Source organism: Chrysemys picta, chromosome 6, assembly GCF_011386835.1.
Source record: "Chrysemys picta bellii isolate R12L10 chromosome 6, ASM1138683v2, whole genome shotgun sequence".
NCBI classification, from domain to species: domain Eukaryota; kingdom Metazoa; phylum Chordata; order Testudines; family Emydidae; genus Chrysemys; species Chrysemys picta.
Window position 1 is genome coordinate 132,200,388 of NC_088796.1, and position 13,879 is coordinate 132,214,266.

Here is a 13,879-nt window from a genome sequence, read left to right on the forward strand (position 1 = left end):
CATAAGGGGGAGACCATGGGGCCCTCTAGCGGCTGCAGCTTGCAGGAGCCCCATGCCAGAATCCTGCTACCCTGCCAGCAGAAATGTTACTTAGGCTGCAGCTAGTTATGTGTTTTAATGTAGAAGCTTTTGTGTACTTGCACAGTGTGGCCCCGCAATCTCTCCCACACAGTCACAGAGGACTATTCAGACAGGTGCTGGCAAGGGGACAACACAGACCTGGATCCCTTGCCATCTATTCCCAGGACACCATGCACCATAGTGTCTAGGTGGGAAACTAACACAAACCTGGTGAATTTCAGGGGGAAGTTAGAGAATGAGGTGGGCAAGAAGCAGGAGGTTGGGGTGAGCATAAGAAAGGCAGACAGGCAAGAGTGGCATGAGGTGTTACTGGGTCTAGTTAGGTGAGGGGACGAGGCAGGGGTGCATAGGAGCAACGGAAATCTTTGTGTTTTCCTTTCCGAGATGTGGGATAGGACAGTTACCTGTTCCGTAACTGGCGTTCTTCGAGATGTGTTGCTCAGGTGTATTCCACAGTAGGTGTGTGTGCTCGCCACGTGCACCGGTGCCGGAAGTTTTTCCCTTAGCAGTACCCGTAGTGAGGGAGCACCGCTGCGACCCCTGGAGTGGCGCCTCTATATCGCGCTATAAGGGGAGCTACGGGCTCCCTCCATCCTCGGTTCCTTCTTGCTGGACAACTCCGACAGAGGGGAAGGAGGGCGGGGTGTGGAATAGACAGGAGCAACACATCTCGAAGAACGCCAGTTACGGAACAGGTCACTGTCCTTTCTTCTTCGAGTGATTGCTCCTGTGTATTCCCCTGTAGGCGACTCCAAGCTATCCCTGATGGAGGTGGGTAGGAGTTTAAGGGTTACCTGGGCGGAGCACCGCCCTACCAAACCCAGCGTCATCCCTCGTTTGGGAGATGATCGCATAGTGTGATGAGAAGGGGTGGACAGAGGACCATGTAGCAGCCCTGCATATGTCCTGAATAGGGACATGAGCCACGTAGGCAGCCGAGGAGGCCTGAGCTCTGGTCGAATGAGCCTTCACTACAGGAGGCGGGGGAACCCCTGCCAGGTCGTAACGTGTGCGTATGCACGAGGTGATCCAGCGGGAAATCCGCTGGTTGGAGACCGGTCGCCCCCTCATGCGCTCGGCCAATGCAATAAACAGCTGGGGGGGATTTCCTAAATGACCCGGTTCTGTCTAGGTAAAAAGCCAGCGCTCTACACACATCTAGCATATGCAGGCACCGTTCCTCATTGGAGGAATGGGGCTTAGGACAGAGGACCAGAAGGAAAATATCCTGGTCTATGTGAAAAGCCGAAACTACCTTCGGCAGGAAAGCTGGATGTGGGCGGAGCTGGACCTTATCCCTATGGAAGACCGTGTGTTCCACTGACGAACAAGTACCACTGAGGCTAGAATCGCTGCAGCCAAGGCTGGAGCACAAAGTTCCCACTACCTTCACTGGTGGCAAGAAGGAACTGAGGGTGCGGGGAGCACGCAGCCCCCTTTATGGCACAATATACAGGCGCCACTCCAGGGGTCGCAGCTGGGCTCCCCCACTATGGGTACTGCTAAGGGAAAAACTTGCGGCACCGGTGCACATGGCGAGCACGCACACCTACTGTGGAATACACCTGAGCAATCACTCGAAGAAGAAGTGTTAGCTCACAGAAGAGTGCAGTATTCCTCCCCAGTCACTCTGGTTATGTTGCAGTTTCCAGGTTTATTCTGCAGGCGGGGAAGGGGTGTAGCTGTAAGACAGCACAATGTTTCTTAACTTGCTAATGACTGTCCAAAAGCAGCGGCCAGGCTGCCAAGAAGAGCAAGTCACACCAAGCTGTGTTGAGAGAGGCTGAGAAATGGCTGCTAGAGATTAGAGCCACAGCATCCAATTGATTGCCTCTTGTGAGCAGGCTCGGTTTCATTCAGGCTTCTGCTGGAGGAACTTGCGGCACCACGTTGGGAAACATCATGGAAACATTTCCAATTTAAGCTCTTTTGAAACAATTTGCCCCTCTTCCTCACAGCTGCACAGGGCTACGCTCCAGATGGCGTGCACTGCTCCACAGACGAACTCCAGTTTAACTGGCGGGTTTAGCCAGGCCACTCTATAACACTGGCGCTCTACCAGAGCACACTGAATAATCTGCTCCAGAATCTGCTGCACCACATCAGCCCTGAGTCACAGATCCTGCCTCCACTCGCCCCTTGTGCAGCATTGCCCACAGAAGCAGCCATCCCTACCTGGAATACATCAGTGCAGAAGAGAAAAAACGGTTCCTCACCTTCTCGTAACTGTTTTTCTTCGAGATGTGGTGTTCATGTCTATTCCAATCAGTGTGTGCGCGCGCACGGGCGCGGTAGCCGGAAGATTTTTCCAATAGCCGCGTCTGTCGGGTCGGTCTGGGCGCCCCCTGGAGTCGCGGCCTCATGGCGCACAATATAGAGCCCTGGCGACGCGCCACCCCTTCAGTTCCTTCTTGCTGGCTACTCCGACAGAGGTGTAGGAGGGTGGGTATTGGAATGGACATGAACACACCTCGAAGAACAACAGTTATGAGAAGGTGAGTAACCGTTTTTAATTCTTCGAGTGCTTGTTCATGTCGATTCCAATCAGGTGACTCACAAGCCCAAGTTCAGGTGGTGGGGTCGGAGTCTTCCACTGATTGAAGCACTGCTTGTCCGAAGGCCGCGTCGTCTCTGGCCTGCTGGGTAATCACACAGTGCGTGGTGAAGTTTTGGATGGAGGACCACGTCACCGCTCTGCAGATTTTCTGAGTGGGAACTTGAGCCAGGAACTCTGTTGATGAAGCCTGCGCCCTGGTGGAGTGTGCAGTGATTGGAGGTGCAGGAACACCTGCCAGGTTGTAGCACTCATGAATACAGGATGCTATCCATGACGAAATGCGTTGTGACGACACAGGCTGACCTTTCATTCTGTCCACCACTGACATGAATAACTGGACCGATTTTCTGAACAGCTTCGTTCTCTCGATGTAAAAGGCCAGCGCCCTGTAGACATCTAGAGAGTGGAGTCTCTGCTCCCTGCCACTGGAGTGTGGCTTAGGGTAGAACACCATGAGAAAGATGTCCTGGTTGACACAACCTTCAGGAGGAAAGCAGGGTGAGGTCTGAGCTGCACCTTGTCCTTATAGAACTCAGTGTAGGGAGGGTCTGATGTCAAGGCCCTGAGCTCAGACCCCCTTCCTGGCCAAGGTTATCGCTTCCAGGAACCTCACCTTGTAAGAGAGGTAGAGCAGGGAGCATGTCGCTAATGGTTCAAAGGGGGGTCCCATGAGCCTGGAAAAGACCAGGTTGAGGTCCCAGGCAGGGACATGCTGACACACGTTAGGGTATAGCCTGTCGAGTCCTTTTAAGAACTGGCTGACCATAGGATTAGCAAACACAGAGCGGCCCTCCACGCCTGGGTGGAAGGCTGAGATGGCAGCTAAGTGCACCCTTATTGATGACAACAAGAGACCCTCCTGCTTCAGATGTTAGAGTGAGAATGAGTGGCACTGAGGCTAGAGTCGGGGACGAATGACACTGCGCCGACCAGGTTGAAAATCTCTTCCACTTGGCAAGGAATGTGGCTCTCATAGAGGGTTTTCTGCTGCCAAGGAGGACCTGTCTAACCTGGTCTGAACAGGAAAGCTCCATTGGATTCAACCATGGAGCTTCCATGCCGTGAGGTGAAATGACTCAAGGTTCAGATGTTGAAGACGACCGTGATCTTGTGTCAGAAGGTCTGCGAAGAGCAGCAGGGTGATCGGGGCTCCCACGGACATGTCTAGGAGAGATGTGTGCCAGTGCTGGTGGGGCCAGGCTGGTGCTATCAATATAACCTGAGCTGGTTCCCTCCTGATCTTGAGGAGCACCTTGTGAACGGGTGGTATGGGTGGAAAGGCGTATAGGAGACAACCTTCCCATGGGAGGAGGAATGCATCCACGTTGGAGCCTGGGCTGTGATTCTGGAAGGAGCAGAACTGCTGGCACTTCCTGTTGTGTCACATGGCGAATAGGTCTATCTAGGGAAATCCCCACCTCTGGCAGATTGAAATCGCGAAGTCCGGGCGAAGGGACCATTCATGGCCATGAAACAACCTGCTGAGGTGGTCCCTGGGGAGGTACGACGCTTGCAGGTGTATTGAATGCTCTACACAGAAGTCCCACAGCATCAGGACTTCCTGGCACAGGGGAGAGGAGTGTGCACCCCCCTGTTTGTTGCTGTAGAACATTGCTGTTGTATTGTCCATCATGACTGATACACATTGACCCGTTAAGTATGCCTGGAAGGTCTGGCATGCCAAGCACACTGCTTTCAGCTCTCTGACATTGATGTGGAGACCTAGTTCCTCCTGAGACCAGAGGCCTTGAGTCCTGCGGTCTCCCAGATGTGCTCCCCAGCCCAAGTCTGATGCGTCCTTCACTAGCGACAGAGACGGCTGCGGAGTGGCGAAGGGGAGCATACTATTCCCCCCCACCCCCGAGCATACCCCAAGGGTCGAGCCACCACAGGAGGAAGGAGAGGACCGACAACGCAGGGTCAAAATCCTGTCCAAGCTGTCCTGGGCTGGGTGATACACTGACGCAAGCCACAACTGAAGAGGTCGAAGCCTGAGCCTGGCATGCTGCACCACATAGGTACAGGCAGCCATGTGTCCGAGAAGCTTCAGGCAGTTTATCGCTGTGGTGGTGGGAAACTGTCTGAAGCCTGGAATGATATCAGTCAGGGCCTGAAACCTTGATTCTGGCAGCTATGCCCTGGCTTGGGTCAAGTCCCCTATAAACTCTATCCTCTGGACGGAGGACAGAGTCAATTTTGCTTCGTTTAGAAGGAGACCCAGGATGTTGAAGGTGGCTCTGATGAATCTGACCTGAGCTTCCACTTGGGTCCCGGAGGGCCCCTGATCAGCCAGTCGTTGAGGTACGGAAACACCTGTACCTGGTGCCTGCGCAAGAACGTGGCGACGACTGCCATGCATGTGAAGACAGGCCGAATGGACGGATAGTAAATTGGTAGTGGGTACTGTTGACCGCAAACCTGAAGTACTTCCTGTGGGGCTGATTGATTGCGATATCAAAATACGCGTCCTTCAAGTCGAGAGTGGCATACCAGTGAGGGGATGATGGAGGCCAAAGACACCATGTGGAACTTGAGTTTCTTCACAAACTTGTTGAGTTCTCGCAGGTCCAAGATAGGCTTGAGGCTGCCTTTGGCTTTTGGTATTAGGAAATACCTGGAATAAAAGCCCTCGCCCCTGTGCTCCTGAGGAACCTCCTCCACTGCCCCTAGAGATAGGAGCGACTGCATCTCCTGGATAGGAGCTGCTTGTGAGAAGGGTCCCTGAAGAGGGTCAGGGAAGGAGGGTGGAAGGGCACAGAATTGGATGGCGTATCCCCTCTCTATTGTGCAGAGCACCCAACAGTCCGAGGTGATACAGGACCATACGCAGTAGAAAGGGGACAGTCAGGACAAGAAGGTAAGGTGGGGTGGATCCAGTTGGGGATCTGGTGCGCCATCCTTGACCGCACCTTCAAAAGGCTGGTTTCGGGCCAGAAGGTGGTTTGGATTGGTCAGAGCCCTGGCCTAAGGATGGATGTTGTCTTTTCCTGACACTCCTGTTCCTCCTCCGAGAACCATCCTGGCGGTTCTGCTGACAGAACCTCGGAGGAGGTTGCGACCTAAAGTGTGGCGGGAGTTTGCAGGCCCTGAGGGTGGCTCGTGAGTCTTTCAGGCTGTGCAGCCTCTTGTCTGTCTTTTCAGAGAAAAGAGTCACACCCTCAAATGGGAAGTCCTCAATGGTCTGTTGGACTTCATAAGGGAGCCCCGAGACTTGGAACCAGGAGCCCCTTCTCATGGGCACCCCAGTAGCCATGACCCTAGTGGCGGCATCACACCTGGAGGGAACCCAGGAGACTGGCTTTCCCTCCTCCACCACGGCCGAGAACTCGACTCAGGAGTCTGAAGGAAGGAGCTCCTCAAATTTGCTCATTGCTGCACAGCTGTTATAAGAGTACCTGCTGACGATTGCCTGTTGGTTCAAGATACAGAGCTTCAGACCCCCTGGAGAGTAGAACGTTCTCCTGAAAAGGTCGAGTTGCTTAGCCTCCCTGTTTTTAGGGGAGGCCCCTGGAAACCCTGCCGCTCATGCTAATTAGCAGCAGCCACGTCAAGAGAGCCGGGAGGTGGGTGGGAGTACAAATATTCGTACCCCTTGGAGGGCACGAAATAATGCCTCTCGTTGCACTTGGCAGTGGGCGGCAAGGAAGCTGGAGTCTGCCACAGGGTCTTGGTGGTGTCCACAATAGTTTTAATAAGTGGTAGGGCAATAGGAGAAGGACCTGAGAGGGCAAGGGTATCCACCATGGGATCAGCCTCCTCGACCACTTCTTCAGCCTTAATGCCCAGACCCTGAGCAACCTTCGCAGCAACTGTTGTAGCACCCTGTTGTCCTCAAGCGCCGGGGCTATGGCTGTGCCTGCCAATGCCTCGTCCGGAGACGATGAAGAGGAAACCCCTATAAGCAGCAGATGCTCCCTGCCATCAGCTCCCAAGGGGTCCCGCGACTCTCAGGGGAATGTCAGTGCAATGGAGTACTTGTCAGCGCCGGAGCTGTCAACACCGAACTCAGCATTGGTACGGGAACCGGAGACACTGATGGTGCCGCCGGTGAAACCAGTGCTGAACCAGCTGCCTGAGCCAATGAAGGTGGCGGGGCCATTGTCTATGCTGCTGTTCGTGCCGAGGTCATCATCAATGCCAAAAATGCTGTCGTCACCGGAGCAGCAGTCGTCGCTGAGGTCCAAAGAGTTGCCAGTGCCGAGGCCGGTGATGATGTCGCAGTCGAAGGCATCAACATGTGGGTAGGCGCCAAGGCGAGCTGCGTGATTGATGGCGGGACGAATGTGGCTGAGGCCACCGAAGATGCTGCGGAGCAGTGCCCTTGGATCCCTCCCTGGCTCTGGTGAAATGCCCAGGGGGTCCAGAATGGCCCAGTGGATTCTGCCACTGAGGTGGCCACGCCTGGAGCTCTCGCCTCTCTTGCCTTGACCTCAATCGTCGGCTCCTGCTCCTCTGAGAGCGGTAGGAGTCAGACTCTGACTCCAAGGTCTCCAAGACTGAAGACCACAGAGGAACCGAGCTTCAGTGCATCGAGCGTTGAGAGCTTTGGGTGCGACTAGGCTTTCTGTCCAAGTGGGCCGATGTTGAAGGACATGGAGATGGGGAATGCCTGGACATCATTGCCAGCTTCCCTCTTGACTGCACCTGGGGGCGGGGTGGGACCGCCAGCACCGTAGGTTCCTCCCTCCTAGGGGGTGAAAACGGCGCCGTAAGGTGCAGCAGTTCCCAAGCAGCTTCGAAAGCTTCCAGCATTGAAGGAAGTGGCAGCTGCTGGCCCATAGGGACCTGTGAACGTGGAGGGCCTGGACTCAACTGCCTCAGCTGGGCAGGAGATGACGCGACCCTAACGGGGCATCTCAAGCTGTGGCCCACCTGGGGTCTCACTTCCTTAGATTTAGCAGGGGGTGACTGACTGTCTGGCTTCGTTTTCTTCTGAGACACCGGCGAGTGAGACCGGTGCCTGCTCTCTACTGGGCCTCGGGAAGTGCCGTGCTTGTGCCGAGCGTCCCGGGACCAGTCCTTTCTCGGCACCGAACTCGATGGCGCCGGAGCGCTCCATATCGACAAGGAAGTGTTAGGAGCCCGGGTCCGAATGGGGGTGTAGAGCTGCCTCCATGAGGATCACTTTTAGCCGCTGCTCCCTTTCTTTAAGAGTTCTAGGGTGGAACTCGCGGCAGATCTTACAGTGATCCTTTTGGTGACCCTCTCCTAGGCACCGTAAACACGAGGAGTGTGGATCGCTCTTTGGCATGAGCTTCACTCAGACCACACTGTTTTTAAACCCCAGGGACCGCGGCATACCATGGCTCCGGGGAGTCAGAAGGGGGATGGGGACCCCACAATAACTAATCACTAACTACTAAGATAAACTAACCATGTACAAACAACTGGAGTTGAACACGCTTGCTAAAGCCAGAGCTACAGGAAGTTCCAGCGTACCGTCACTGGTGGTAAGAAGGAACTGAAGGGGTGACGGGTCGGCTGGGCTCTAAATTGAGCGCCATGAAGGCGCGACTCCAGGGGGCACCCGGACTGACTTGACCAATGGTACTATGGGAAAAATCTTCTGGCCATCGTGTGCGTGCGCGCGCACACACCTGATTGGAATCCACATGAACAAACACTTTAAGAAGAAAGAGCTCTTACAGTCAGACGCACTGTGGATCAAGCTATTTAACCCTGTATACCTGTAGGATTGCTCCTGACCGTGGGTCAACGAGTCGTATTTTCCTGTCCCGGCAGGCAGTGGCTAGCAGGCTGCCATCTGTGTTGAATGACATGGAGAGGATCACGTCCCTGTGACAGCTGATTGTCTTCACCGGATTTTGAATTATGGGCTCCTTTGTGTCGAGGTTCCAGATCATTATCTGAGGCAAAGAAACAAATTTTTAGCACCTTTCCCTCAAACCAGCCTATTTGACAGTCAGCGAGTACAACACTGCACACCAAATAGGGGGAGCGATAGCTCAGTGGTTTGAGCATTGGCCTGCTAAACCCAGGGTTATGAGTTCAATCCTTGAGGGGAACATTTAGGGATCTGGGGCAAAAATCTGTCTGGGGATTGGTCCTGCTTTGAGCAGGGGCTTGGATTAAATGACCTCCTGAGGTCCCTTCCAATCCTGATATTCTATGAAATGGCTGCTCCCCTGGAGAGATAGGAGTGAAGTTCTGGAACAATGTCCCCTAGTGAACTCACACCCTTCTTTACCCATATAATTATTATGATCACAAATTGTCTGTCTATGGCCTGCTTAGTGCCTTACAGCAGTCTGCCTCAGAGAGCTGACATTCTCATTCCCAGGGGACTTTTTATTGCATGGGGAAATTGTTTCAGCGGAAAACAGGTAGAATGAACAGCAGCCATTTACATTAACATCAACTAAACTAAACCTACAACTAGACGATGGGGAAGTGAATGTTATGCAGGTTGCGACTCCGTTAGGGTCTCCTGCACTGCAATCAGAGGGGTGACTGCAGCTCCTGTAGACATGCCCCCCACTAGTTTTGATGGAGCTAGTGCGAGTACTTACGGCTGCAATGCCATAGCAATGCAGGCTGAACAAGCCCGCCCAGGACTTGTACTTGAGCAGCTAGCCCATGCTGCTGTGGCTTCACACCTACTGGTGCTCACGTTCCCTAGATCAACACTAGCTTGGGGATGCCTAGCGGCAGGTATAGTAGGCCAGGGGAGGGTAAGCCTCCCCTGCAGCGCAGCTGCCAACCTGCCGCCTTTGAGTGCACGGATGCCTGGGCTGTGGTGGCCCCACCCATGCTCCACCTCTTCCTGTCCCTGCTCCGTCCCTCCCCGAAGGCCCCCGTCGCTTGCAGCTTCTCGCTGAGTCCCTCCTCTCCTCCCCCAAGAGACCCCTGCCACTTGCTCTCTCCCCTCCTCCACCCCCCATATGGCCCCCCCACTTGTCAAGTCCCAACTCCCTCCTCTCCTCCACCCTCCCTCCCCCACCCACTGCTTGCCGAGTCCCTCCTCTCCTCCCCCGAGCAGCTTGCAGTGGCGTCTCGGGGGGCGGGGGGTGGAGGGACTAGGCGAGCAGTGGGGCCACAGCGGAGGGGGTGGAGGGACTTGGCAGGTGGTGGGGTCTTGGAGGAGGGGGGTGGAGGGACTCAATGGGCAGTGGATGGTGGTGGGGTCTCTGAGGGAAGATGGGGTACTGAGCGGGCAGTGGGGTCTCGGAGGGGGTGTGGATGGAATTGGCGGGTGGTGGAGGCCTCAGGTGACAGGGGGTGAAGAGAAGGAACTAGGCGAGCGGCAAACGAGGAGGCCATGGGGAGTGGGTGGAGGGACTCGGCAGGTGGTGGGGTGGAGTGAGTGGGGGAGTGGAGGGACTCAGCAAGCAGTGGGGTCTCGGGGGGATGGACTTGATGGGGGGTGGAATCTCGGGAGGGTTGGATGGACTTGGCAGGGGCCTCAGGGAACAGGGGGTGAAGGAGAGGGACTAGGCGAGCGGCAGGCAGGAGGGCCTTGCGGGAGGGGACTGAGTGGGAGCAGGGCCTAGGGTGGAGCGGGGCCTCAGGGGAGGAGGCTGAGTGGGGGAGGGGCTTCAAGTGGAGCAAGGGGGGTGCCACGGTCCAGGCACCGGTGAGCTTCCGGCGCTCAGGCCAGCTTCCCCAAATGTGGAAGCCACGTGCCTGTCGCCCATGGGGATATGTCAACTCTCTGACTGCACTGTGGACAGACCTTAGAGGAAAGAGAGGGTCACTGAAAGTCGTGAATGTTCAAAAGGCTCCTTTTTGGCATTTGTACCCATGTCCCTTTGCCCAGGGTAGCTTATTAAAACCCCAGCCAGGGCCTGCAGTCCCACAGGTTACACAAACCACATCAAAGCCACCTCTACTCAAAAGCACACAGAGCAGCACCCAGAACACAAAAAGTGGGTTCACTTTAGGGCTGCCAGAGGAACCCAGACAGGACTGTGTTCTATCGATATCAAAACACTTTGCAAAACTGGGTTGATTTAGCCAAAAGTTTTGGTTTGGAGAAAAAAAGAGGAAAAAAGTTCAGATGATATTGCAATGTCCTGTTTTGACATCTTCAGAATGAAACATTTCCATTTTCCTTTCTCAACAATATAACGGTGAAAACAACGAGGAGTCCTTGTGGCACCTTATAGACTAAAATTTATTTGGGCATAAGCTTTTGTGGGCTAAAACCTACTTCATCTTCCTACTGTATTTTCCACTCCATGCATCCGATGAAGTGGGTTCTAGCCCACGAAAGCTTATGCCCAAATAAATTTGTTAGTCTCTAAGGTGCCACAAGGACTCCTTGTTGTTTTTGCTGATACAGACTAACACGGCTACCACGCTGAAATATAATGATGTGATAATTATATTGTGTTATATTAGAATATAAATAAAAAAGTTAAAATTGACTCAAAATGTTTTGACAAATCTGAAAACATTTTTTTCTGAATTTTCTTTTGTGAAAAATTTCAAATCTTCCAGGTTTTGTTCTTAATTGAAATGAAAACAAATTTCAAAATCTTGAAATCTGCCATGACTTGGAATTTCCATTCTCTGCCCTACACCAGACCTTCTATGCAGTCTGACTGCCTCCCAGTCTCTCCATCGCTTGAAAAGCTAGTGTTTATATACACCCCTATTTCCCCGCATGCTTTGCCCCAGCTTACAACTACAACATGGCTGTCCTGGGGGAAACATTTCCCTGCCTGCCCTGCTCTCTCTAGAGAGACTGGCTGGAATGCCCAAGAGCCAGACTACTCCCTCACCCCGAGAGGGCTGGGGTGAGCCTACTCTGTTTGGGGAACCCCAGCTTTTGCCCCTGCAACCAGGACCAGCAGCATAGGTGTCTGTACAAACCCAGGCTCTACGTCCTCTGCCCCAGGTGGGGGTGACCCACACAGTGCTGGCTCCAGGAGGGTTCTCCTCATACAACTTACATGACCCGTTGTTACAGAAAGCAACTACATGTAGGAGTACAACAAAACTGATTGTGAAGAAACAAAGCAAGTATGGGCAACCTCTCCCTGCAGATGCACCCTCTGGGTCCCTCCCCTGGGCCTGGGCCGCACATTCCGCCCCACAGCATCTGCAGCAGGTTGGAGAGAAGGGCAAAGCTGACTCACCTTATAATCATAACCAGTACTGAAGAGAATGTTGCTGGCCGTAGGATGCCATTCAATGAGTCCCACCCTTCGAGCATGACCCAGAAGCTCCTTCCTTGCACTGGTGATGTTCCTTGTTAGTAAATGTTTGGGGATGTCCCAGATTTTCACCTAAACAGCAAATAGCAGCAGAGTCTTTATTCTGCAGTGAGACATCCTATCACTAAGATCCAGGCCAAGTACACTGTCAGCGCAGCCAGCTGTGGATTAGTCTCAAAGGATAGAAATGAGGAGCAGCCTATTGACTTGCAGGCACATAATGATATTGCCACTGTAAGATGTGCAGACATTAAAATATGCCTTGAAAATATGTTCTTAACAGCTTCTCTCTCTTTCTGCCCTTTTATCTATCTGGGGAGAACATAAACTAAATTATATGACTCTTCTATTACCTTTATGCATATTCCAAACCTTTGCTTCCTCTCAGAGCTAAAAGCAATGAGAGTCCATAGCTTGATTCCAAAGGTGAGACATTTGTCTGGGGAGCATAATTAAACTAAAGCTTAAGACACACAATTCCCAGGAAAGGAAAGGAAAGGAAAGGAAAGGAAAGGAAAGGAAAGGAAAGGAAAGGAAAGCTCTCTGATGCTTGATAAAGAATTTTCCAACTATTGTTAGTTTCTCAAACCAAAGACTCCTATAATTTACTCATGGATGAGCTTTCCATCTCTCTTAGTCATCGATTCCAAGGCCAGAAGGGACCATTGTGATCATCAAGTCTGACTACAATACAGGCCAGGGAACATCCCCAAAATAATTCCTAAAGCAGAAAGAAAAACATCCAGTCTTGATTTTAAAAATTGTCATTGATGGAGAATCCACCACTGACCATTGTTCCAGTGGTCAATTATGCTCACTGTAAAATGCATGCTTCTTTCTGGTCTGAATTTGTCTAGTTTCAAGTTCTAGCCATTGGATTGTGTTAGACCTTTCTATGCTAGTTTGAAGAACCTGTTATTAAATAGATGTTCTCCACGTAGGTACTTACAGATGGTAAACAAGTCATCCTTTAACCGTCTCTTTGTTAAGCTAAATAGATTGAGCTTCTTGACTCTCTCATTATAAGGCAGTGTTATGGTAGTTGTGCTGGTTCCAGGATATTAGCGAGATAAGGTGAGTCAGGTAATACCTTTTATTGGACTGTCTTCTGTTGGTGACAGGGACAAGCTTTCAAGCTTAAACAGACCTGAAGAAGGGCTCTGTGTAGCTCGAAAGTTCTCTCTCTCACCAACAGAAGACGGTTCAATAAAAAATATTACCTCACCCACCTTGTCTCTTTCTAATCTTTTAATCATTCTTATCACTCTTCTCTGAACCCTCTTCAATTTATCAACATCCTTCTTGAATCTACTCCTACTCAAGATTGCCCCTTTTTTCCTCCCAAGATTGCATTAGCTCTTTTTGCCACAGCATCACGCTGGGAGCTCATGTTTGGCTGATTATCAGCTATAACCCCCAAATCTTTTTCAGAGTCACTGCTTCCCAGGATAGAGTCCCCCATCCTGTAAGTATGGCCTGCATTCTTTGTTCCTAGATGCATACATTTACATTTAGCCTTATTAAAATTCATATTATCTACTTATGCCCCGTTACCAAGTGAGCCAGATTGCTTTGTATCAGTGACCTGTCTTCTTCATTATTCACCACACCCCCAATTTCTGTGTCACCTGCAAACTTTATCAGTGATGATTTTATTTTTTCCTCCAGGTCATTGACAAAAATCTTAAATAACATAGGGCCAAGAACTGATCCCCATGGGACCCCACTGGAAACATGCCCACTCAATGACAATTCCCCAGTTACATTTTGTGATCTACCAGTTAGCCAATTTGTAATTCATTTAATGTGTGGCCTTGTTAGTTGTACATCATTCTAGTTTTTTCATCAAAATGTTGTGTGGCAAAAAGCATGCAAGTCAAATGCCTTACAGAAGTCTAAGTATACTAGGTCAAAACTATTACTGTTATCAATCAAACCTGTACATTCATCAAAACAAGATATTAAGTTAGTTTGACGGAATCTATTTTCTATAAACCCATGTTGATTTTCATTAATTCTTTATTAATCAAGTCCCGTATCAGTTGCTCCATTATCTTGACAG

The 13,879-nt window shown here is 51.7% G+C and overlaps 1 protein-coding gene across 2 annotated transcripts in view; it reads right to left on the reverse strand.

Moving 5' to 3' along the window:
- CORO2A (coronin 2A) overlaps positions 1-13,879 on the reverse strand; it is a 115,684-nt gene that overhangs the window by 24,368 nt on the left and 77,437 nt on the right. For both annotated transcript variants that reach the window (XM_065549869.1, XM_008171893.4), the window contains 2 exons: positions 11,740-11,889; positions 8,326-8,505 (listed from right to left, as the gene is read on the reverse strand). In XM_065549869.1, coding sequence (XP_065405941.1) covers positions 8,326-8,505; positions 11,740-11,889 — 330 coding nt within the window. The remainder of the gene's footprint in view (positions 1-8,325; positions 8,506-11,739; positions 11,890-13,879) is intronic.